The sequence below is a fragment of the Mytilus californianus genome, unplaced genomic scaffold (assembly GCF_021869535.1).
Source record: "Mytilus californianus isolate M0D057914Y unplaced genomic scaffold, xbMytCali1.0.p SCAF_5, whole genome shotgun sequence".
NCBI lineage: Eukaryota > Metazoa > Mollusca > Bivalvia > Mytilida > Mytilidae > Mytilus > Mytilus californianus.
The window spans coordinates 86,491,034-86,516,291 of NW_026262701.1; the positions used below are offsets into that span (position 1 = coordinate 86,491,034).

General features: G+C 31.9%; 1 protein-coding gene across 1 annotated transcript in view; it reads left to right on the top strand.

Annotated features, from left to right (window-relative positions):
• The window catches only part of LOC127701656 (centrosomal protein of 164 kDa-like), a 59,298-nt gene extending 51,815 nt beyond the window's left edge, over positions 1-7,483 (top strand). Inside the window, exons 32-34 of the mRNA XM_052205645.1 lie at positions 235-307; positions 1,644-1,808; positions 4,726-7,483. Of these exons, the coding sequence (XP_052061605.1) occupies positions 235-307; positions 1,644-1,808; positions 4,726-4,876 (389 nt within the window). The 3' untranslated portion in view covers positions 4,877-7,483. The remainder of the gene's footprint in view (positions 1-234; positions 308-1,643; positions 1,809-4,725) is intronic.
• The last annotated feature ends 17,775 nt before the right edge of the window (positions 7,484-25,258 follow it).

The following is a 25,258-nucleotide window of genomic DNA, read 5'->3' on the forward strand; positions in this document are numbered from 1 at the left end:
CATTTAGTTAAATTTTTTTTTTGGGGGGGGGGGTTTAGGTCAAAGCATTTAGTTTACTTTAAATTTAGCCACTATTTGTGCTCAATTTTGTTGAAAGAGATAATATATTTTACACATATTTTGAGAAAAACAAATACTTTATCAGTTCGCATTCTGATGCAATAATGTAATAATGACTGTTAGTATAATTATTTTGTATTACATAAGCAATGTTTTGATGATTTATATATTTAGATCGACGACCACCAATAACCAGTATTCCCACAACATTACCTGCACATAACACTACAGGACATGTAACAGTCAGGTAATTACCGTAGGAATTTATTTCATTAAAGCTTTCTTCATAAATCATGCCATTGATTTTCTCAATTAAATTGTGTTGCATTTTTTCATGTTGGGGCCTTATATAGCATGCTATGCTGTATGGGTTTTGCTCATTGTTTAAGCCCATACAGTGACCTATATTTGCTAACATCTACATCATTTGGCCTTAGGTGTATACTTGTCTCATTACTCTGTCTCATTGGCAATCATATTGCATCTCCTTATTTTAAAAAGGTGACAAAATAGACCTCTTCATATTCTTTTAGGTGTGATTTAAACTCTTCGTTCAGATAGTAGTTTCTTGAATACATGTCTGATGACTTAATCTTTCTCATCATTGTTTCACTTCAACTTACTTTAATAAGTTTCAGTTTTTGATGGTAGCCTGAAAATTAAGTCCAGTACTTCTTAGTATATTTGGGGCCTGGGTGGCCGAGTGGTCTAAGTAGTCGCACTACTGTATCACTACCCTGTCAACACTGAGGTTGTGAGTTCAAATCCTGCATGTGGCAGGTGCACTTGACTCCAATCTTGGATTGTCAGTTTTCCTACTGAAGGTTGTGATTCTCTCCGGGCACTCCGGCTTCCTCCTCCAATAAAAACTGACTGCCGCGAAATAGCACAATAGTTTTGATAGTGGTGTTAAACACCAATCAATCAATCTAAGTACATATAATAAAACACAGTATCATTTATCTGCTTAATATTGTCTATCCTATTTGTTTTATATGTTGTGTACCAGATGTAACTATGTACAAGTTATAACTTGTAAAGAATTTTTGTACAAGTTATCTGTATGCAAATCGTAACATTATTCTATAAAACAAGCACACTCTCTTTGATTTAACTGATCACTATCATATAAACATGACTACATGATATTATATTATACATAACACTGAGCTGAAGTTGTCATAAAGACATTGTAAGATACTTTAGGGACATCAAAAATATATAAATAGAATCTAATCCAATCTGGTGTCCTCATTTGCAGCTTTATGTTTTAACAAGAACAATGTTTGATGCCAGGTTAAAGAATATGAATTTGTTAGGAAACATCAAGCTAATTGATAATTTAAGACAAACTTAAACCATTTCGTGAAAGACATTTTGATTCATGTTTTGTCAAGTCAAAGTTAACAAACAATTGACTTGAAATTTAGAAATTTGAGATCAGTAACAGATATTGTAAAGTAAATAATTCTCTGTTGGGTACAAAGTATGATTCAAGTTATCTTAATTTTGACATATCTGCATTATCTGTAGTCAATTACTTACTTAGCAAAAATTACATTAAAATACTTTTAAATTTACAGGGAGCAGTTACGACAATTTAGACTAAGTTTACACGATCATTTCCCATCGAATAATAGCTCAACACAAGATAGACTGGCTGAACAAAGACAGTGGTTGAAAAAATTTGGACAAGACATTAGTTTTGGTGGTTCAATTAGAGGACCTGGGTCAGAAACTGGCTCTGTGTATCCTTCATAGCAGACCATTTTACTGTAAATCCGTCCATTCTTATTTGTCTGACAGATGAGAACTTGTTTTGTCCAAATTCTAGTACAGAACAAAAGCTGTTCTGTTTACTCCGTCCAAATTCTGGTACAGAACAAAACCGGTTCTGTTATTAAAAACTACTCCGTCCGAAAGGAATTGTCTCTTTTTATCCATTACGTTTTTAATTTATCTTTTGGGTAAGATCTGAAATAATCTATATTTTCAGTACATATTCTAAGTAACTTTTTAATTGAGAACAAGTCATACTGTATCATTTTGAACAGTTGACAACGTTTTTAATTAATTTGAGTATTGTCCCTGTGTGTTATCATTTAAAGAGCATTTTACCTGTTTATATAACATAGTTTATCTCATCATAGATTACAGATCCGTCCACATTTTGTTTTACATTTGTAAAATTATTATGGTGCTTTAGTTTTGTACTGCTGTCTGTAAAAATGGTATTGGTAGTGTGAAGCATACTTCAACAAATATTATTAAAATTCATATTTTTCAGAAACAAAAATGAAAAAAAAGTGTACCATTATAATGAATATGTTCATTTCTGAAGGTTAAGCTGACTGGCTATATTTTTTGTTGAAGACAATTCATTTTTACAGACAGTAAAATTTTAACATAGAAATCATTACTAAATGTAGATTTTTTAGAGATTAAAAAAATGTATTAGTGCTACATCTTTGTTGCTTGGTGTTGAGCTACTAAACAATCAAGTGGTGAATGGTGCTTAGATAACTTATTTTGTACTGAATACATTGTCGTACTATTTCTTTACTTATTTAAAAAAAAAATGCATCAAAGTTTTGTCTTGAGATAACATAACATCAAATACAGAGTTGACAATCTTACTATTACTGGTAATAAACTAATATTTCAACGAAATAAAAAAAAAAGTTAATGATCTTACACTGTTATTTGTATTAAAGTGTAAAATTTCAAGGAAATCAAATACAAATTTAATGATCACACTATTATTTGTGATAAACTGATATATTTCAAGGAAAAGTTAGTATTGATGATAACTTTTTCAAGATCGTTTTAAGGAATAGTACTACAGAGCTCATACTTAGGTCTTTGATAACAATTAAGATGACCTTTTGACATATGTTTTTTAAAAGAGGTATTCAAAATGCTTAGAATTTAACTGGAATCAGATATTGATTTATTAACTGTAAAGCAGTGTAAGTGTTTTTTATACAGAATTCTACCACTTCTAATTGGAGTTGGTATCAACATGCTTGATTTGTGATTGGTGTGGCTATATCAACATGTTTGATTTGTGATTGGTGTGGCATTATCAACATGCTTGATGTGTGATTGGTGTGGCAGCAAGTATATAATTGTGGAAGCTGATTTCATTGTTTTGTACAGATCTTGTGTGTTTGTGACATTTACTTGTAATGTCATTATAGCCTTAATTTAGTGACTAGCTCATGAAGTCTCATGTTACAGCACTCCTTGCTAAAATAAAGAAAATAAAAAAAACAGCACTTTTCATCATAAAAAAGGTTGGAAAATTTAATTCCCGCAGTAAAATTTAGTGGACTTTCATTGAAATTGAAATGGAATCATTTAAAGACAGCTAGTTCAGTGTTTGTGATCTCGAGATATAGACAGTTACAGCTAGTTTACTAATTTATGACTTTATCTTTAGACTGTTAACCAGTAATATTATTTTCTTGTACTAACACTAATGCTATCAATGTAGAATATTATTGCAAGAAGAAGCATACTTTTAGTATCAACAAATTTTATCCAGAAAAACGGCAAAGATAAAAAAAACCCAGAAAAATGTCATATATTCAAAGTTTTCATTCAAATACAACTTGGTTCCTACATTGATAGCATTGTAGCTTTGTCTTTCATCTTGCATGTTTCATTCTTTCTTTCTTCATAGAGATAAGATAGTATTACATATAATGTCATTCCCAATAACTTTTCCTACCCCTTTCAGGTTAGCCAGGTTATAAAACCTTTCATGTTAAAAGCAGTTATCAGATGTAACTATATTGATATTTGTAAATATTATTTAAAGGATAAAAAGAAAAACAAAATTTCTTCCTGGAAGTGATCTTAATTGATGCTTTCTTAAAATACATCTTTATTTTAATACTAATTAAAACTATAGTCTAGTTGTGCTATGTTAACTGTGCCTATCGTTAGGACTCTTCATTGCATATAAGTTACTTTTTAGGAATTACAAAACTTAGGGAGCATGGAAAGTAAAAATGAAGGGCTTACATTTTGGCGTAATTTATGCATTTGAAATTCATACATCCTGTTTTTATATGATTAAGAAAGTAAAATTCAGGGCTATTTCATTTTGACATAACTCAGACAACTTTCCCGATATCTCCCATGAGAATTGTTGACCTGAATTTTATAAAACCTTCATTATACACCTCAAAACAGGCATTCAAATGAGTAAAAAGGGTATTTAAGCACATACATACTTATCCAAACAATATAGAAGTGGATTAAAAGCACTTATGACAATATAAGAGGAGCATTAGGTCATCTTGCCCTTAAAATCCCCAATGGAGATTTTGAAAAGTTGGCAGGTATGGTTACTTTAAATGAGGAAGGTAAATAGTTGCTGAGTTCAACATTAAAAATAAATCGATGGAAGCTGCCAAGAGGGGAAAATAATCCCAAGAAAGGTAAGCATGGTAAGTTTCACATATTCCTGCTTTTTCACATTTTTTTGTTTTTTTGCTACAGATTATCATATAGATTTGAAAGGTCATTAAAAATTACATATTCTAAAAATTTAATTCTGAAGATTACATTTAGTGAATGTAACAAGATTAAGACCTGCAATATGAAAGTCTGTAGCAAACACGTTATTCTTTTGTTTTGACCTTGACCTTAAACTAGACAAAGTTTTGGTGAGGGATATAGACATGATGGAGGAAGGTTAACAGAGGCTTTGTTGTCAACGTCAACACCACAACGACGACCTTCTGTACAGGAAAATGTCCGCCTGGAACTGGATCAAAACAATGAAATCAGACTTAGACATTTCTGATCACAACTATTGTAGTCAGCCTTGCCATTTGTGAGAACTTAAATAAAACAGGATTGCATTGTCTGAATTGATAAAAACAAACTTATGTCAAATCAAAATCAGAAAAATGACAACCAGATCATCAAATCTAGTAATCATAATACATTTGTACTTCTGATTATGAATTTTGTTCATTCTCATCAAATGAAATGTTAATGTAATGAACAAACAAGATCATCAGGCTATTGATATATTTTTAAGAGATTGGATATTTAGTCTAAGGAGTGCTACTTAAGACAATATTTATTGTAAAAATTTAATTATTTATTTTGATTACTGAATGAACATATTTTTCTATGCAACCTATTTGTACATTCAATTTATACTTATATTATGAAATGAAAAGTATATATATAATAGTGTAATTAGAATATAAACAAAGTATTTTACTTGCCAATTTGAGCAGTTGGTAGAATACTATTTGTAGTAAATTTAGTTTTCATAAAGATTTTTTCATTGTTCAAGTTGATATTGAAGACCTGAGATACACAGTGTGAAGAATTCTGTCATATCTTGAATGCATATGAAGATCAGTTGGACCATGAAAAAGGCATTTTACTTCTCATACTTTAAAAACATTCACAATAGACTGTAAGACGACTGTGAAGAATGATAAGAGAAAACCATAATGTGGGAAGCACACAAGAGAAAATTCTATTTTTTTATAAAAAGCATCATATATATATAGAGAGATTTTTTAAGGTTTTATTTTACCCATTCTTTCACACACATTTTATATATAAGCTCATTTTGTTCATTTTCAATAATTTCCTAACATTTGGTCCAATCTGTGAAAAACAAATTTACTATCAATTTGATAGATACTTGTAATAGACACACAACACATCCTTTCCTATATGCACACATTATAAAGATGTAATTTTCCATCACTTGCTTTTACTTTGCTTCTTCAGATATAAATGACCAACAGAAGTCAAAATTAACATTGAAGACAAAAACATTACAGTCCTAAAAAAATGAGTAATAGTCTGTGAAATGCTAATAGAAGTTGTTTCGGACGCACCAAATTTATAAAGTGTTAATTGATTAAATTTTTTCATGTTACATTTATAACATCAGTTTCTGTATTGGTCAAGTCAATATCTCCTCCTAGTGGTCAGTTAATATGAATATATTTGTAACAATGACTATTTAGTTGTTTGTGAAAATGATTGTTAACATAAATCTATGCAGCTTTGACTACTTATGTTGTGGTGTACTGATATTAAATGTGACAATTTTTGTTAGTTTGAATTTTGCAATGTATTTGAGTTATTCGTTATTCATTTACCACATTCATTTTAATGAAAACATTGAATATGTTTTTATAGAATAAAAAAAATATATGCATGTACACCATCATGGAATCAAAATTAAGAAGTTTTTGTAAAACAATATAATTATATTGCCCTCAGCAGGCCTGTAGCCAGGATTTCTATGAGAGAGGTATTTGGAGTCATGACGCTCTGACTTTGATAGTCAAACCCGAATTGGAATCTTGACTTTAATAGTATATTTATTTGCTTTCAGAGGGGGGTTCGTCAGAACAACTCACACCTTCCTGACTACGTGTATGCTCAGTAATGTCAAATTTTGAAAGGTTGATAGAGCTTTTCACATGAACACATACATTCACTTTTATTTTACATTGAATCAAGAAAAAATGTTAAATATATTTCACAATTTTACATCAGTGTCTTAACTGACATCCTTATTTCTTTAATTCCCTCTTTATGTAACAAGATATTTGCTCATTATATTAAAAGTTATTAATCTTTTCTAGTGGTTATATTTATAAATGTAACAAATGAATGAATGAATAGAACGTATGAGCTGAGCTGCATGAAGAAAGAAATTTAAAGCTCTTACTAGGTGATTGAGATCATTTTTGAACATTTTTTTCCACATTTACAGAAAACATGAGAAAAATGTAGGCTGTTAGTTTGAATCAAAACTTGTTCACAAATCACATCACCAAGTAGTGATATACATTGTTTTTCTATTTGTTAAAACTTGCTTCACTCAACACTTCTGCAAAATACCTCAACATTTTATACTCTTCACATTACTACTTTTTTTTTATTTTATAAATTTTAGGTGATTTTTTTTTAATTTTGAATATAAAAGTGTGTGAAATTCACATGTTTTAGTTGGTTAAATTTGTCTCAAGTAAATAAATTGGTACAATTTGTCTCAAGGTATGATAAATTGTACAAGTCATATATTTTTTTTTTATGAAAAAGAGATATTATTTAATATACATATACTTCTGGCCTGCATTTGACAAAATCTTGTGACTGAATTGTTGCAAGTTATTGGGCATGACTTAAAATACTTTTATAAAACTCTGACCTGTTCTTTGTGATCTCCTGTGACTCACTTATATGACTAAGATCTTTTATTCTAACTAAATTTTATTTTAAAGTTATATTTTATTTAAAGATTGTTATAACTTGTTATCATTATTCTGTTGTCGTACTCATTGTATTTATAAGCATTAATTATGAGATTTAGATAAATAAAATCCCGTCCAATTTATATTTGTACATAAATAAAAGTTAAAGTTTTTTTCATGTGTTATTATTGACCACCAGGGTAGCAGAGTCTGTACATTGAGATGGTTATCTACTGTACAACTTGTCATGTCTCCGTTTTCATCACACTTTTGTTAATCCACACTTCCATTTAATAACATTTTTAATAACAGTTTCAATGTTGGCCATTTGATCTCCTCTAACCAGCAACATCTACACCACCGAAATTGGCAATAACAAACGAACAAAAAATAACTAGAACATGTGCATATCCTATTTCAAGTTTTCAATTATTTTAATTTCTGAGGTTTCCCCATGGTCCATTTGGAGTTTTTGAAATGGAAAATCATCTCTAATGTGCAATTCCACCAACACAACTGAATAGAAATGAACAAAACTTACGCATAACTAAACGCATAACTTGAAATTGTGAACTTATTTTTATACCATCCAATGTTTTTATACGACTGCAAAAAAATTTTGCGTTCGTATATTGGTATGACGTTGGCGTCGTCGTCCTTGTCCGAAGACACATTGGTTTTCCCACTCTAACTTTGGTTTAAGTGAATGGATCTCTATGAAATTTAACCATAAGGTTCAATACCACAAAAGGAAGGTGGGGATTGATTTTGGGGGTTATGGTACCAACAGTTAAGGAATTAGGGGCCAAAAATAAGCATTTTTGTAACTTTCAGACATATCTTGTGTGTTAGTGTATGGATCTCTCTGACATTGTACCACAAGGTTCCATATCACAAAGGGAAGGCTGGGATTGATTTTGGGGGTAATTACCTCCAAATTTTAGGAATTAGGGGCCAAAAAGGGGCAAAAAACAAGCATTTTTCTAGTTTCATGACAATAACTTGTGTGTAAGTGTATGGATCTCTCTGACATTGTACCACAAGGTTCCATATCACAAAGGGAATCCTGGGATTGATTTTGGGGGTAATTGTCTCCAAATTTTAGGAATTAGGGGCCAAAAAGGGGAAAAAAACAAGCATTTTTCTAATTTCATGCGATAACTTGTGTGTAAGTGTATGGATCTTTATGAAATTGTACTACAAGGTTCCATATCACAAAGGAAAAGCTGGAATTGAGTTTGGGGGTAATTGCCCAAAACGTTTAAGAATAAGGGGCCAAAAATAAGCATTTTTCTAGTTTCCAGACAATAACTTGTGTTCAAGTGTATGGATCTCTCTGAAATTGTACTGCAAGGTACCATACCACAAAGGGAAGGCTAGGATTGATTTTGGGGGTAATTGCCTCAAAATTTTAGGAATTAGGAGCCATAAAGGGGCAAAAAAACAAGCATTTTTCTAGTTTCAGGATAATAACTTGTGTGTAAGTGTATGGATCTTTATGAAATTGCACTACAAGGTTCCATATCACAAAGGGAAAGCTGGGTTTGAGTTTGGGGGTAATTGCCCTAAACTTTTAGGAATTTGGGGCCAAAAAGGGGCAAAAAAACAAGCATTTTTCTAGTTTCCAGACAATAACTTGTGTTCAAGTGTATGGATCTCTCTGAAATTGTACTGCAAGGTACCATACCAAAAAGGGAAGGCTGGGATTGAGTTTGGGGGTGATGAATCATAAGGGGGTTCAAAAAATTTGGTGGGGGGATTTTTTTTTCATTTTTATTTTTCTTTAAAATTTTCCATTTTAAATTGATTATTTCTGATTTATATACAAAAGCAAATAATAATGATATGGTTTGAATAGGTAAATAAAAAGTTTTTAAGTTCTTAGATCACATTCATTCTGTGTCAGAAACCTATGCTGTGTCAAATATTTAATTACAATCCAAATTCAGTGCTGTATCAAGCTTGAATGTTGTGTCCATACTTGCCCCAACTGTTCAGGGTTCAACCTCTGCGGTCGTATCAAGCTGCGCCCCAGCGGAGCATTTTATTTTGGTCATGCTGGCATTTTAGTAGATCTCGTATTGCTAGTAATTTTTCTGTTTATAGTTTCTATCAATCTTTTATACTTTTCGAGATAATAGGCAAAAACTTGAAAATTAGTCAAAAATGCCATATATTTTTTAATGTTCATTACAGACTATTTTTCTCTATTTAAGAAACAATCTGTGCAACCTGGCCATTTGAGTCTGATTTATTTATATTTTGGAAATAAAGACCAAGAAGATAATTGACCACACCATCTAAATGAATGAATCACACCTCTCTAATAAGATATTTAAATGAATCTTACAGCTTGAGTTTCTTTATAATCACAAGTAAATGTCAAAACTTGACAATTTTGTCATTTTATGAAAAAGAGAGACAGAAGATATCAAAGACAATCAATAATCGTAAGTCATAGAGAAACCAACATCATGGCAAAAAAAAATGAAAAAACTAACAACAATACAGTACACAGAAAACTAAAGATTCAGCAACAGGAACCCCAATTATATGTAAACCACAATTTCAATGTTGTCACATGTGCAGTTTTTAATTAATTATCAAAATTGTAACATTTTAGCCTCAATTAAAAAAAACACTACCACAGTAACCCATGGTTTAATTTGTTATAATTGGGGGATCTCATATTGACAAAATATCTCCTGAGACTACTTAAACATATGTGTTATAGTGTTCTCAGATATCTTTTATTCATAAAAAATTAAAAGATAATGATCTGGACAACCTTTTAAACTAGTTGCACTTGTTTCATGTCCTTTGAAGTTTTAGTGCAACATAGTGCATAGTACTAATCATCTGTCTCCAAATTGAATGACAGTTTACATGTATTTTACCACTAATAAAAAAAATATTGCAAATTTTAAAAACAAGCCTTTATCATTGGAAGGTTATTGGCTGTTATTACTACAGATACCAAGATACATAATTTTTCAACCATATTGAAAGCCAAATATAAAAATAAGGAGATGTGGTATGATTGCCAATGAGACAACTATCCACCAAAGTTCAAATAAAGCGGATGTAAGCAATTATAGGCAACCGTACGGCCTTCAACAATGAGAAAAACCCATACCGTATAGTCTGCTATAAAAGGCCCTGACATGAAAAATATAAAAGTTCAATTGAGATAAAAAAAAAAACGTATATATAACATTTGAAGCATACAGTTTTTTAGATGCATAGTGTAAATCCCTGTTGAACCACTGACAATAGTCCGACTTTCCTTTCCCCAAAGAGGCCATTGGACATCGGAGAAATCTGGGACTACAATGAATTGGCAATTAAAACTTTTGATGAAATATAGAAGATTATCTTACTGATTAAAGCAAAGGTTCGGCAATTAATCGTTACTGTTTTACAGTGATACATATTGAGTCAACATAATTAGAATTTCTGTACTAAGGTTAAGTATATGTCCTACACCTCAACCTTCTGATGTAAAAGTAAATAATACCATATCATGTAACAATTTCAAGAGTCCACACACATTCACTGGAAGTATATATAAACTTCCCATAAGTAACTAAGTGTCTAAAATTAATTGGTTAACTGCTTATTGAATTGTTATAATTGAATACATTTGATGTGTGTATTTAGTGTTTCTTCTCACAGGATCAAATACAGTTGCACCTGGCTTGTGGAAAGGTAAAAAAATGTATCAATTGGCAGCATGGAAGTCAATACATTAGGGGCCTGAGCTTCTATAGAACATATCACGATGTTTCAGTTATATAAACTGATGTCTATCTTGTCTCAACGAGAGCTTTATTCTTTGCATTACTGAGATTTTTATGAAACTTTGATTTTTTTTCAGATATCTAGAACCTTTTTAAAATTACCAATGCAGAAATCGGCATACACATTTGATCGGGACGATATGAATTAACTGTTTTCTAATACAAAACTTATACGAGTTTCATTCCATCCAATTGATTATTTCGAAAACAATTTGTAAAGTATGCTTTTCACTGTCTTTTGATTTCATAAGTCATAAGATATTGTGAATCTTGATTTAGAATATCAACGGTGTGTCATCACTTCACAGAATAACGGTCATTTCATTTGTTTGCATCCACTTTATTTTTTAGTTTAATTTTCCGATATCGTCATTATGATGTTGTTCTTTGCGGTGCATTACGTTTGCGCGCATTACCATTACATTTGCGCGCATTACCATTACATTTGCGCACAGCTTTTGATTACATTTGCGCGCATTTTTTTGACAGGTAAACTCAGGTAAATACAGGTAATAAAACTCTAAAACGTTCTTCGCTCATTATATCATGAACCCATTACTATAAAATGACCCGTTCTTGTCCCATAATTTGGAATTTTAATCTTTAAGTGCGCTTTCTTTTCAATTCCATACTTTGAACCAGTCATCATTTTCACCTGGCTCATTGGACCAGTGTGAGCATTTGTCACCACTTTGCGTCCGTCGATGGTCCTGCGCATTGTTTTTAAATCTCTAAAACCGCTGGGTCAATATACGAACCAAACTTTATATAATAACCTACATCATTCTGAGGGAGTCCACTCTATAACTTATGTCCGATAACATTCAAATCAACCTGGCCACTTTTTCTAACATACAGCATAAGGGTAAATCTGGGACATAGTCTCAGGGTAAATGCAGATTAAAATGCAAGTTATTGTATAATATCATGACAACTGTAACTGATAGAGAAAATCTGACAAGACAACAAGTTCTGATTTTCTACCACCTTTTCTACCAAAAAATTGATGATACAACTATATGATAGGGTTACTGCTTTTATTGACATTTTAGCGTTGTTTTTTTTTTTAGTTTTATCTTAGAAATTATTTTTTGACAAAATGTACATAGCAGAAATGAGAGGTATGTCCAAGACACGATGTAGTTACGATATCGACGATATCGTCATCGATATCGATATTAACTTGATCACTATATACCCCATTCATCTACTTCATCAGTTGCCCTGGTTCATCTGTATGTGTGGATATCAACGATATCGACGATATCGTATCGATATCGATGTTCAGGTAATTATTATAAATCCCCATTTATCTTCTTCGTGAATAACAGTAAGTTGTCCTGATTCATCTGTAGGTGTCGATATCAATTATATCGACGATATCGACATTCCATTTTCCCTCGTCATTTGTTTCTTTGAATCTTATACGTTGTATGCATCTTAAACTAGTGTCGATATCGACGATATCAACGATATCGATATGTAAATCTTCCCTCGTAATGTGAAACATTAATTCTGTACTTTAAATACATTTTAAACAGGTGTCGAATTATTCCTTGATTATGTTGTCGATGTCGTCGATATCGACGATATCGATTCGATATCAACATTTACAATTGCCTTGTAATGTGTAGCATCCATTCTTTACTTTGTATAGATTTTACGTTGTATTCATCTTAAACTAGAGTCGATATCGACATTTCAATTTTCAATTTTCCCTTGTAATGGGTTGTTTTTATTCATAACTTTGTATTCATTTCAAACAAGTGGCAATTTCAACAATATTGATTCAAAATCAGAATTTTTGTTTCGCCTAGTTCATATGTTTATGTTAAAAATTTCTCGTCATATTTTTTTCCTCTTAATATGCCTACTTTTCGAACATTTTATGCAAGTGTAGATTTTGCCTGGATCTCTCTTCCCGAGACCAAATGACATAGAAGTTAACAATTATAGGTCACCGTACGGCCTTTAACACTGAGCAAAACCCATACCTCATAGTAGACTATAAAAGCTCAGAAATAACAAATGTAAAACAATTCGAGCGTGAAAACAAACGGCCTAATTTATGTTTAAAACAAAAACATAAACAAACAACAATCCCTAAATAACAGACTCCTGACTTGGTACAGGCACATACAGAAGGCGCGGGGTGGGGGGAGTGGGCGGGGGGGGGGGGGTAAATTATGTTTGCAGGCGCCCACCCCCTTTTTTTCCTTAAAAAGGGTGATAGGGGGTCAGTGGTGTTGCAGTACGACATATATACGATCAATTAAAAAGGGCTAACTCATCAAATCAATACCAAGCATATCAACACCTTTAAAAACACAAAAGAAATAAGGTACAGATCTGAAAGTAGTAGCAGTTACTGAAAGCTAGTTCAAAGCCATTACAACTAATAATTGATGTTTCTCAGGCTAATGGCTCTTTTCTGTTTTAATCTCTATTATAATTAAAAGAACTGTCCTTTACTTTTTTCAATAAACATTCTAAGGAAAGTAATACTTGTATTATTTCTTTTCTAAAACATTTTTTTTCATAATGGATTAAATAATCTATTTAGTAACATATTCACATTTTCTGTTTTTCAATCAAATAGTTTTATTTTGTGTATAGTATTCATATATTTTGAACACATATAGTGATTAAAATATAAATACAAATTCATTTACAAATGATTATGTTTGTTATTAGATCTCTACCCTCTAAACTTTCAATTTAAACTGTTTTCTGTTTCTTTGAAGGGCACAAAATATTTTCTATATTCTCCTTAGCGTTCCTATACTCCTCAAGTTTTACTCCAAATAAGTTTAAGTGTTCTGTAAACTCCATCGCAATGTGCATTGTAACATCCGACATATCAGTCTTTATAAAAACAACTGTTACCCTGCCTCCGACATATCGACATCTGGTATGTCTAGGTTTGTCATGGATGTTTAAGCAAAAATCCGGCGATATCGATTCGATATCGTGTCGACATTGTCGATATCGACGATATCGACATCTGGATACATCTTGGACATGATTGCCGCTTAATTATGCCCTTTGAATTAAGAGGACGGAGGGGACTGTAAACTTTTGTTTAATTTAATAGATGTTTTGCGTAAATATCAATGTGACCTATTTATAGCCAGACAAACGAGTAAGACTCATTGGAACCTCTAGCTTTTTTATACGACCGCAAAAAAATTTTCAGTCGTATATTGCTACTACGTCGTTGTCGTCGGCGGCGTCGGCGTCGTCGTCATCCGAAGACATTTGGTTTCCGGACAATAAGTTTAAGTGTATGGATCTCTATGAAATTTAACCTAAAGGTTCAATACCACAAAAGGAAGGTTGGGATTGTTTTTGGGGGTGATGGTTCCAACTGTTTAGGAATTAGGGGCCAAAAACAAGCATTTTTCTAGTTTCAGGACAATTACTTGTGTATAAGTATTTTGATTTCTCTGAAATTGTACCATAAGGTTCAATACCACAAGTAGAAGGTTGGGATTCATTTTGGGGTAATTGCCCAAACCGTTCAGGAATTAAGGGCCAAAAAGGGTCTAAAACAAGCATTTTTCTAGTTTTCAGACAATAACTTGTGTTTAAGTGTATGGATGTCTCTTTAATTGTACCACATTTTACAAAAAGAAAATTTCTTCAAATATAATGTTTTCGAAAGACCTAGCCTGCCAACCAACATGGCCGACATGGCTAAAAATAGAACATAAGGGTAAAATGCAGTTTTTTGCTTTTATCTCTGAAAATAAAGCATTAAGAGCAAATCTTAACGGGATTAAAATGTTCATCAGGTTAAGTTCTATTTGTACTGAAATTTTCAGACGAATCAGACAACCGGTTGTTGGGTTGCTGCCCCTGAATTGGTAATTTCAAGGAAATTTTGCAGTTTCTGGTTATTATCTTGAATATTATTATAGATAGAGATAAACTGTAAACAGCAATAATGTTCTTCAAAGTAAGATCTACGAATAAGTCAAAACGACAAAAAATGTCAAATGATCCCTTAAGGAGTTATTGCCCTTTAAATAAATTTTTAACAACTTTTCTTAATTTTTTGTAATCTTTTACAAAAATCTTCTTCTCTGAAACTACTGATACAAATTTTACCAAACTTGGCCACAATCATCATTAGGGTATCTAGTTAAATGTCCGATGACCCCGCTTTCCAACCAACATGGCCAACATGGCTAAGAATAGAACATAGGGGTAAAATACAGTTTTTGGCTTATATCTCTGAAACTAAAGCATTAAGAGCAAATCTGACTGGGTTAAAATGTTCATCAGGTTTAGATCTATCTGCCCATTCAATTTTCAGACAAATCAGACAACCCGTCGTTGGGTTGCTGTCCTGTATTGGTAATTTTAAGGAAATTTTGCAGTTTTTGGTTATTTTGAATATTATTTTAGATAGAGATAAACTGTAAACAGCAATAATGTTCAGCAAAGTAAGACCTACAAATAAGTCAACACGATCAAAATCGTCAATTGACATCTTATTGAGTTATTGTCCTTTAAAGTCATTTCTGCAATTTTTGGTAATTTTTGTAAACTTTTTTCAAAAATCTTCTGCTTTTAATTTAACTACTGGGCCAAATTAATCCAAACTTGGCCTCAATCATTATTAGAGTATCTAATACTATTTATTATGATTTTAACCTTATTATACATGATTTCCAAAACCACAGTAGATACAGGTGAGCGACACAGGCTCTTGAGAGCCTATAGTTAGTTTTCTTTCTAATCAAATACTAGTGCCCTTTCCTGTATAATTCTTACCCCAAAAATTAGATAATCTGTCAAAGTATAAATATTTTTTATAGGGGGAGGGGGTTACCGTATACTCCCATAAGGCTATATCTAGGTATTACAAATCAACATGCATTCATAATGAAAGGCTTTGAAGTAAAACGTGGACACAGGATATGCATTTTTAATACGATTGTAAAAATCAATGGTTACATCTGAATGTTATAATTACTCTATTGAAATACTTATAAACTAAACTTGAAATGTACTTTGCGTAGTTTAATAGAAAGGATTGGTGCTACTTCATAGCGATAATCTCTCAAAAGTCACGATTTAAGATCTTTTGGAGCTGGGCTAAAAAAAGCATTTTTCTGAAGTGATAAACGTGTTGTTTATCTTCAATACAAAGATATATACGTGATCTCTCATAGTCGTCTATTTGCGCCTGTGTTAGTAGCATTACAGCAGAATAGCGATTTTTTTTGTATGCACCCCTGCTTAAATAATTCTCTCTATGTACCCATGAAATGCTTATAGTAAGATTGATACAGGCTAAACATGCTTAAGGTGGATCATCACTATACTTTTCCTCTGATAGAATTTTCTTATACTTTGCAAAAATGTAGATTTTACCATGTTTTTTTTTTTTTTACATAATAAAAAGTATGAGTGACCGTGCTATTTTTTTTAACTACAAGTCGTGCAAAATTGCGCTGTTTTGTGAATAGAAAGAAATCTAAGCGATAGATCTTTTGAAATAAAATATGAGAAGAAAGGTTTATGACAGTTGTTTTTCACTCGTTCCGTTAATTTATAACGTTTGATTTTGTCAGTCAGTTTTTATGGGCTTCCCTTTTGGAATTTACCTTGGAGCTCGGTATTTTTGTTTTACTTTTTTTATAATATGCTTTTAGAATTTAAAAAAAGGGTGTCACAGAACATGTTTTTGCTACAAGATAGAAAAAATAAAAATTTCACTAATATTCCTTTATAAAATGTTTACTATAAGAGTTATCTCCTCTTATAAAGCTAAGTTGAAAAATTAGATCGAACAACAACAAATAATTCGTATTTCTAAAAACAGTCTAAATAAACCAATAGATCACTTATTTTTCTGTATTTAATCAAAATATTTACATATAAATTACCATTCTGTCTCAAGATTTGCTTGACGCAAAGAACTAGACTTTATAGGAGTTATTGCCCTTAAATGAGGATTTTTTTTCTCCCTCTTTTGTGTTTTGAACATAACTAAAGAAGATAGAGAGAAATTAAATAAACTAAACGATCAGAAATACAAGATCAACAAAACAGATTTTTGTCATGAATTATATTCTCGTCTACAATGTTGGAGAGTGTTCTTTGTTTAATATGCACATATACCAAGGTGAGCGACACAGGCTCTTTAGAGTCTCTAGCTGCTTATGTGCTTTGTCTATATATGCCGTTTTGTTTTTCTTTGTCGACATATTTGTTTGTTTTTATAGTGATTAAGATTAAAACACAATGTTGACTGCTGTTCCCCTATTTTTTACATTTTTTCCTATTATGTCTGTTAATTGTTTCGTTCACACTTTGTTGTCAATATATAATGGAATTGCGACTGTCATACCAGTGAGAGAATTAGCTAACTATAAAAGCAGGTTTAATCCACCATTTTCTAGATAAGGAAATGCTTGTACCAAGTCAGGAACATGAACGTTGTTTTCCATTCCTTTGATGTGTTTGAGCTTTTGATTTTGCCATTTGATAAGGGACTTTTCGTTTCGAATATTCCTTGGAGTTCGGTATTTTTGTTATTTTACTTTTGAACTAAGATATTAAATAAATACAGAATTCCATTACTAGACTAGTAATGGACTTCTGATATATACCGATGCGAAAAATTTCTTATTAAAAGATAAATTTACAGTGCATGCATTTCACGAAAATATGCGGCTTTCACAACTTTAGACAATCCTTGTAGTTGGCATATCTAACCAATACGTTCCTGTTGATGATTGGTATACGGAGTGTTAAATGCAAGTCAACATTTATAAATTAGGGGGTGCGCTACATTAAGGCATATTCAAAGTGATTCAAGTCATCAAATTTCCCAGTCTGTTCACCGTCATGTTCATGTGTTTTTATTAATAGTAACATTTCCCGTTTGGAGTCTGATTTGTTTCTAAACACTTATACCATTAGTGCAAAATATATCTTTTGAGGACAATGTACAATTATGGTTGCATGCACGACTTATAAAAGCTTTGGATCTCGATGCAGACAGCAATTAGTGTTTGATCAACCATCCTCTAAATTTAATTGAATACTTAAGATTAATTGCTTTGATAGACATTTTGTTGTTAGACCCAAAGGGTACCATCCTGGCCCAGAAACCAATGTTTCGGCGTTGACATAATTTAAATGTTACCCTTGATTGTAATTTTTACTCGGATTACCTCGAGGGATATATCAGTAAAAATCATGAATATCATGATAACGAGCAGGTAAACTTGTGTCATTTAAGTACCCATAATGCACGCGCATTTCTGGTAACGCTAAACTAATATGGTTAACATGGGATTGATACATGAAACTGAATGTATTTATTTTGTACAATAGTTCTTATAGAATAATTGTTTCAAAGATATTATTATGGGTGCGTCCGTAGATTTAAGTAATCACTATATGGTTTACCTATGTACAAAAATATTCCTATGTGAACTTAATTATTTAAGATCAGATATTACACAAATCATACAAGATCATGACTACTTCAGACCTAAAAATAAATGATCCATTTAAAGGTTATATAAAAACAAGTTCTAAAAACTACTTTGAAAATTTGATTCATAAAAATGCTGAAAAAACTAAACTTCATTACTTTATTTATATAAGAACCTTAAATAAAATATATTTTTAAGACTATTTAAGAACACCAAACTCTACACATATAGAAAATTAATAACAAAACTAAGAATTAGAGGCCATAATTTGAATATCGAAAAAGGAAGACATTCTAATATTCCTAGATAGCATAGAGATACCACCTAATGATCAATACTAGAAGATGAAAAACATTTTTTGTTAGATTGTGAATTAAGTAGGGAGCTGAGAAACACATTTTTTGATAATTTGGAAAGAAACTTTTCTGTTCAAGATTTGTCTAATGAAGAAAAGGTGATTTTTATGCTCAATCAACACCATCGCAAATAAATAAATTGGGGTCCTATATTAAAAAGTCATTAGAACTGCGGACATGGGACTTTGGACTATTTGCTGTAAATGATTGTGTATGTATATGTGAATTTCAGTCATATTGTATATATACTTATTTTGTATTTGTCACAAACTTATTGTTTGAAGTTTATATGACAATAAACATTTGAATTTGAATTATAAACCTATATGTTTTTAAATTCAAGTTTCCAAGAGTTGTATTATATCACGACTGGTTTCAATGATATTTATTTATCACTGAGATTACTCTTAGTTTGTCATTTTATAGAATGAATGTTTGGTAAAATAATTTGAAGTAAACGTTCAGAAAACAGAAGTAATTTAAAGTACCATCCCTTTCCTTATTTTGTTTTTGTCAAATGCTTGAAAGGATCAACAGGGGCGGATCAAGAATTTTTTCAAGGCAGTAATCGAAACATGCTTTTAAAATATTTCATTTTTTTTTAGTTGATATTAAGGTCATTATATGTAGTAATAAAACAAATGGTAACACATGGTTTACAAAATTTATTCTAATTCTATCTTCTTAAGTGACCGCCTCGTGGTTTGTTGTAACGTGCTCCCCTCGAGTGCGGGAAGTTGTGGGTTCGAACCCCGCCCGCGTATATTCAAAGACTTGGAAATACGTCTTACCTGCTTCTCCGCTAGACATTTTGGAGTAAGAGTATAGGCTGGTCGACTCGGAATCAGAATAATTTGCATAGGCATGTCTACCTGTGGACTGTTTCCTTGTGAAAAAGAACGATAAGAATCAGGCTTAGTGTGTCGGTTCAGTACAAAGCAGGGTTTATACTCGGATCTTATCACATCATTGTGTTGCCTGAAGAGTTTAAACTATCTTATCAAGGTATTTTTAAAATATATAACACACGTCCAACAGCGCTAATTCATTTTCAGGAACATGATCTCACTATTCAAACGCTCACATTCGGAAATGGTTACTATCATGCAGATAAGTTAAGAATGACAACGATGCATTTGGATGGTCAAACAAGATGAATTTCTTTGCTTAACACCAAAACAGTTTTAGAAGCCATGATTCTAAAAGTGGAAAGAAAAAAAAAATACTTTTCCAGAGTCAAATACTCTATAGAAGTAATTCAGTTTTGCCTCTTGGTCCAACGTCGATCATTGAAGTTTAGCAGGCACTTAATTGAATTTCTGAATTCAAGCAAACGATATTTCCTATAGATTTTTAATTTTCAATATCGCAAGTAGTCAATAGATGTCTATGCGTGTCAATCATTTATGTTAGGTTGCTGACCCACTGACTTTTAACTAATTATCTCCTTATTCATATCTTAAATATTAGTATTTGGTATAATAAATTGTTTGGCTCCTTCCTCCTCCCCTAACTGACATGTAACCACACCCCTTTTTAATAGTTCCTTGATCCACTTCCGATTAAACTAAGCGAATCAAAATATGCTTCAGTGATTTACCTCTTCCTTTTGAACAATTCATTAAGACAAATAAAACAATTGCTACTGGTCCGAGTACACAGTTATTTCGTAGTGCATTTCTTTTAGACAATAAATGAAAATTAAAAAAATCCCACCTGCGCTTTCTCAATAATATTTTTACAGTGTGTTGTACTACTTTTGGGACAAATTATATCAAAATTATAGAAAACTTCATCGGCTCTAACTCAAAATATGGACAATTTCATGTTAAGGGGGTCTTCAAATCTTTTGACAGCTTCCGAAGTGCTAATTTTTAACATTTTTCAGCTGGACCAAATCACTACTTTACTTTAAAATTCATGACCCAATTTTTTTTACAGTGTCATTTCACCCCCTACTTACTATTTGAGTCATAAAACATGGAGAAATAAATTTGGAAGGGGTATAAAAAAAATCGACAAGTAACACACTGTCCACACTAGGGACTATATTCGTGGACAACGAAAATCAAAGGACGATAACTGTGTACTCGGACCTAATAGGGTGGAAAAAGTTGACCAATCTTAATGAAACTTGGTATGACCAAAGCTTATTAAATTATAAGACTGCTTACAAAGTTTCATGGCAATAGGATATATATTATAGACAATATGACTAATTCTATATTCAACTTTGCGTGTTAATTTTAGACGTTAAAATTGAAAATTTTCAACTATCAACATTTGGGGCTTAAAAAATTAAAATATTGCAAAAAAATACTTTTGAAATGCCTTAATATATAATATATTATGTATTAAAAGCAATAGAGTACTCATTTGATTTATCAGACTTATCATAATTATTGAAAAGTCAAATTTATATGAGCCTGTGGCTAAAAACGGAGGATTTCCAATGAAGGGGGGCCTTACATAAAGATGTAATATTTTCCAGCAATTTTAAATTTGTAAAGCTTTTTGGTTATAAATAATCCTTACATATGTATTTAATGTACTTTAAATTGAAAGAAAACTTACAAATAACATATCACATTAGTTTAAAAGGGTCTTAGGCCAAGTAAGACTGAAAATAATTTAGGGTCAATTTAGGCCGTATCACATATTTACATTTAAAAATGCATATTGAAGCTATAGGAAATAAAATTTTGTGTCCTTTCTATCATTTCTATACTCAGGTGACATGATACAATAAATCTGAGCACAAAAAGACTCTTGCATTCAACTTTTTATGCAGACAGTATGGTCTGATACAAAGATTTTTCACTTTTTAGTGAAAAACATGCATGCAATTTTAGTCTCAACAGGCTTATATTTGAACCACTTGCTATCCTACAGAAGAAAAGAAAGATATTATGTGACATAAAACAGGTACAAAAGACATTGTTAAGTGCTTTTTATACAAATTTAGTGAGGTCTTTATAATGGACTTCAACTTTTATGTTCCAAGCTCCTCACATTTAACTTGATCCAAACAGGGCGTTAGACGAGGATCATATATACAACACATTTTGCACATATTGTCTGAGATAATCTTCTTTTCTGTAGATTCAGAGTTCACAAATGAGTAATACAACTGGATTGAAGCATAGAAACACAAATATTGACACATAAAAACCTGTCAGATAGAAAGTCAGAATGCCACTTATGCATCAAAATTGAAAAAGCTATGAAATGCCTATTTTGACCATAAAATGCCAAAATTGGTCATTTTTGCAGAAATTCCATCAAATAAAAGTTTAAATCCTTTAGTTTTATGCTATTTGATAAATTGACACCATCAAATCATTCAGGGAAGTTGCCAAAGTACAGATTCTATATTTCCTGATTTCACCTCTTAGGTCCGAGTACACAGTTATTTCGTAGTGCATTTCTTTTAGACAATAAATGAAAATTAAAAAAATCCCACCTGCGCTTTCTCAATAATATTTTTACAGTGTGTTGTACTACTTTTGGGACAAATTATATCAAAATTATAGAAAACTTCATCGGCTCTAACTCAAAATATGGACAATTTCATGTTAAGGGGGTCTTCAAATCTTTTGACAGCTTCCGAAGTGCTAATTTTTAACATTTTTCAGCTGGACCAAATCACTACTTTACTTTAAAATTCATGACCCAATTTTTTTTACAGTGTCATTTCACCCCCCAACTTACTATTTGAGTCATAAAACATGGAGAAATAAATTTGGAAGGGGTATAAAAAAAATCGACAAGTAACACACTGTCCACACTAGGGACTATATTCGTGGACAACGAAAATCAAAGGACGATAACTGTGTACTCGGACCTACTATATACATGGTAGAAATTACATGAATTTAATATATTGTGCATTGGTGGGGTCATTTAATAAATAAGAAACAATCAGTAAATTAGAAATATTTAAAACTAATCAAAGTGGAGTTTTAAGGAAAAGGTCAACCTATACGCGTATAGGTTGACCTTTTCCTTTTGCTTGTGTAAACAGTTTAATCAGTAAATTAAACTGTTTACACAAGCAAGAGTCACATGAGTATAGAATTATAGTCACATATACTTCCCAAATGTTATATTGGGAAAAGGCGTCTGTCTTAAACACAATCGCTTATAATCGAAATGCATTAACTAAATGTATTATCCAGTCTTCAGACAGTGCAAAACACATTTAACTTTTTTTGTTATCCGGCCTTCGACCCTCTATGCCCACAGAACCTAAACAATTGATTACATCATAAATACTAGTATGCTAACGTCTTAAATGTGGCTGAAATGTTCGATATTTGACTTAAAAAGCAACTGCTAGTGGTCTATATATATGGATGTAGAACATTCTTTTTATTTATTTGCCAGCTATCAGATCTTGGGTTTATCCGAGTAAACAGTACGTCAGTACTTTGATTATATTTGCTAGTTTTCAGTATTACTAAACTCCCTACGGCAAAGTTGACTTCCGCCGATTTTGACTGGTCTGTTAAGGTTCATTTATGTTTTTATGTTTCGAATCTTTCTCATACTTTTACTTATACAACTCCAAATACTTTTGTCTTGGAGCGTCATACCTAAAAAATTCCGCTGTTATTATTTGTCGTCCTTCGCGTTGTAAAACTATCATGTTTTTATTCTTTGATTTGCACCATGATTGACGAAAAATACATTTTCGAAATTTGCATATGCATTAAATTGGTTTCAGTATCTTGCAGTCTTGTGTATAAGGGAAGCTTTGCCTGTGAAATAAGGAACCCAATTTTCATTAAAACTTACAAATAAATGAGTGGAAAGTAAATAAAAATAAAGGGGCTGCCCCTATATATATATATATATATAACTACTATTTTGAGATGGTGTGAAAGAGAGCAAGAATGCATTTAATAAGTAATAATAAATTGAAATACTAAATATTTAAATTTACACTAAAATATAACTAACCAATTCATAAACTTACAACTAGTCATCTTGAACATTGTCCGTCACAGACTTTTCAGACTGGTTGACAGTCCAATCTAAAATCCCTTCAGTCCTACTTTAAAGGACCATCTGTTCCAATTTTCTCTTTTTTTTTCTATACAAACCATTCATTTGCCACTAAAATTTACAACTATAATCATGCGATGCAAGATCTCAATATTTGCGTCTGAACCCCTTTTATATCCAATTCATTCACAATCTGTTCTGGTTGGTTACGTTATATCTGTGACCATAGATGTAGATGTGACTAAATAACATAATGAACAGTAATTCTGTACGAAATGTGTTAGCCAAAGGGCCGAATACCATAAACCTTAATCCATAAACTTGAAGCACAACTTTAAAACACGAATGTTTTCAGTCGAGGAACTATGTCACTCAAAAGACAAAACGCGTATTCAAGACGTATAGAGATACTCTTTTTGTATTAGGGTAAAGCCTGTGAGGTTGTTACTAATACAAAATGAAAATAGCGTTCGATCCGCATTTCTGGATTACCCTTTATCAGGTACGCTTAAACTCAAACATTTTAAAGCCAGGGATATACATGGAGTTTCTCTAATTTTTTCACTATTTTCACATTTCCCAACCGATTGTGAAAACTTGTTCTCCTCGCTAGTGAAATAACTGTCCTCGGCAAATGATTGGTCAAAATTATGACGTCGAATTTTCTTGGTTTCTTCTGAATTTCCTATTGTGACGTCATGAAAAAAGGCCTGATGACGTCACATATAAAGAACACAACTTTCTGCAAATCTGTGAAAAGGAAGAATAAAAACATTAGAGAAACAGATTCCACCACAAGTGAGTTACGACATTTCTCCCGGCACTCTCAGCAGTTAAATTTTAATTATTTAAAAAGCTCGGCAAGCCTCGCGCTTTAAATATTAAAATTCAACTGTTTCGAGTGGAGAAAAAAGTTAACATAAATCACAAAAATACTGAACTCCGAGGAAAATTCAAAACGGAAAGTCCCTAATCAAATGGCAAAATCAAAAGCACAAACACATGAAACGAATGGACAACAACTGTCATATTCCTGACTTGGTACAGGCATTTTCTTATGTAGACAATGGTGGATTGAACCTGGTTTTATAGCACTAAACCTCTCACTTGTATGACAGTCGCATCAAATTCCAAAAAATTCCAAAATATCGTAACTCACTTGTTGCAGTGGTGGAATCTATATATCAATATCTCCAATTTTTTTTTTGGGGGGGGGGGGGGTCCTGATCCCGAAATTCCGGGCTTACAAACATGAAATCCCGAGGTCCCGAATTTAAAGAAATTTAAATCCCGACATCCCGAAATTCAAGAATTCCCGGATCCCGAAA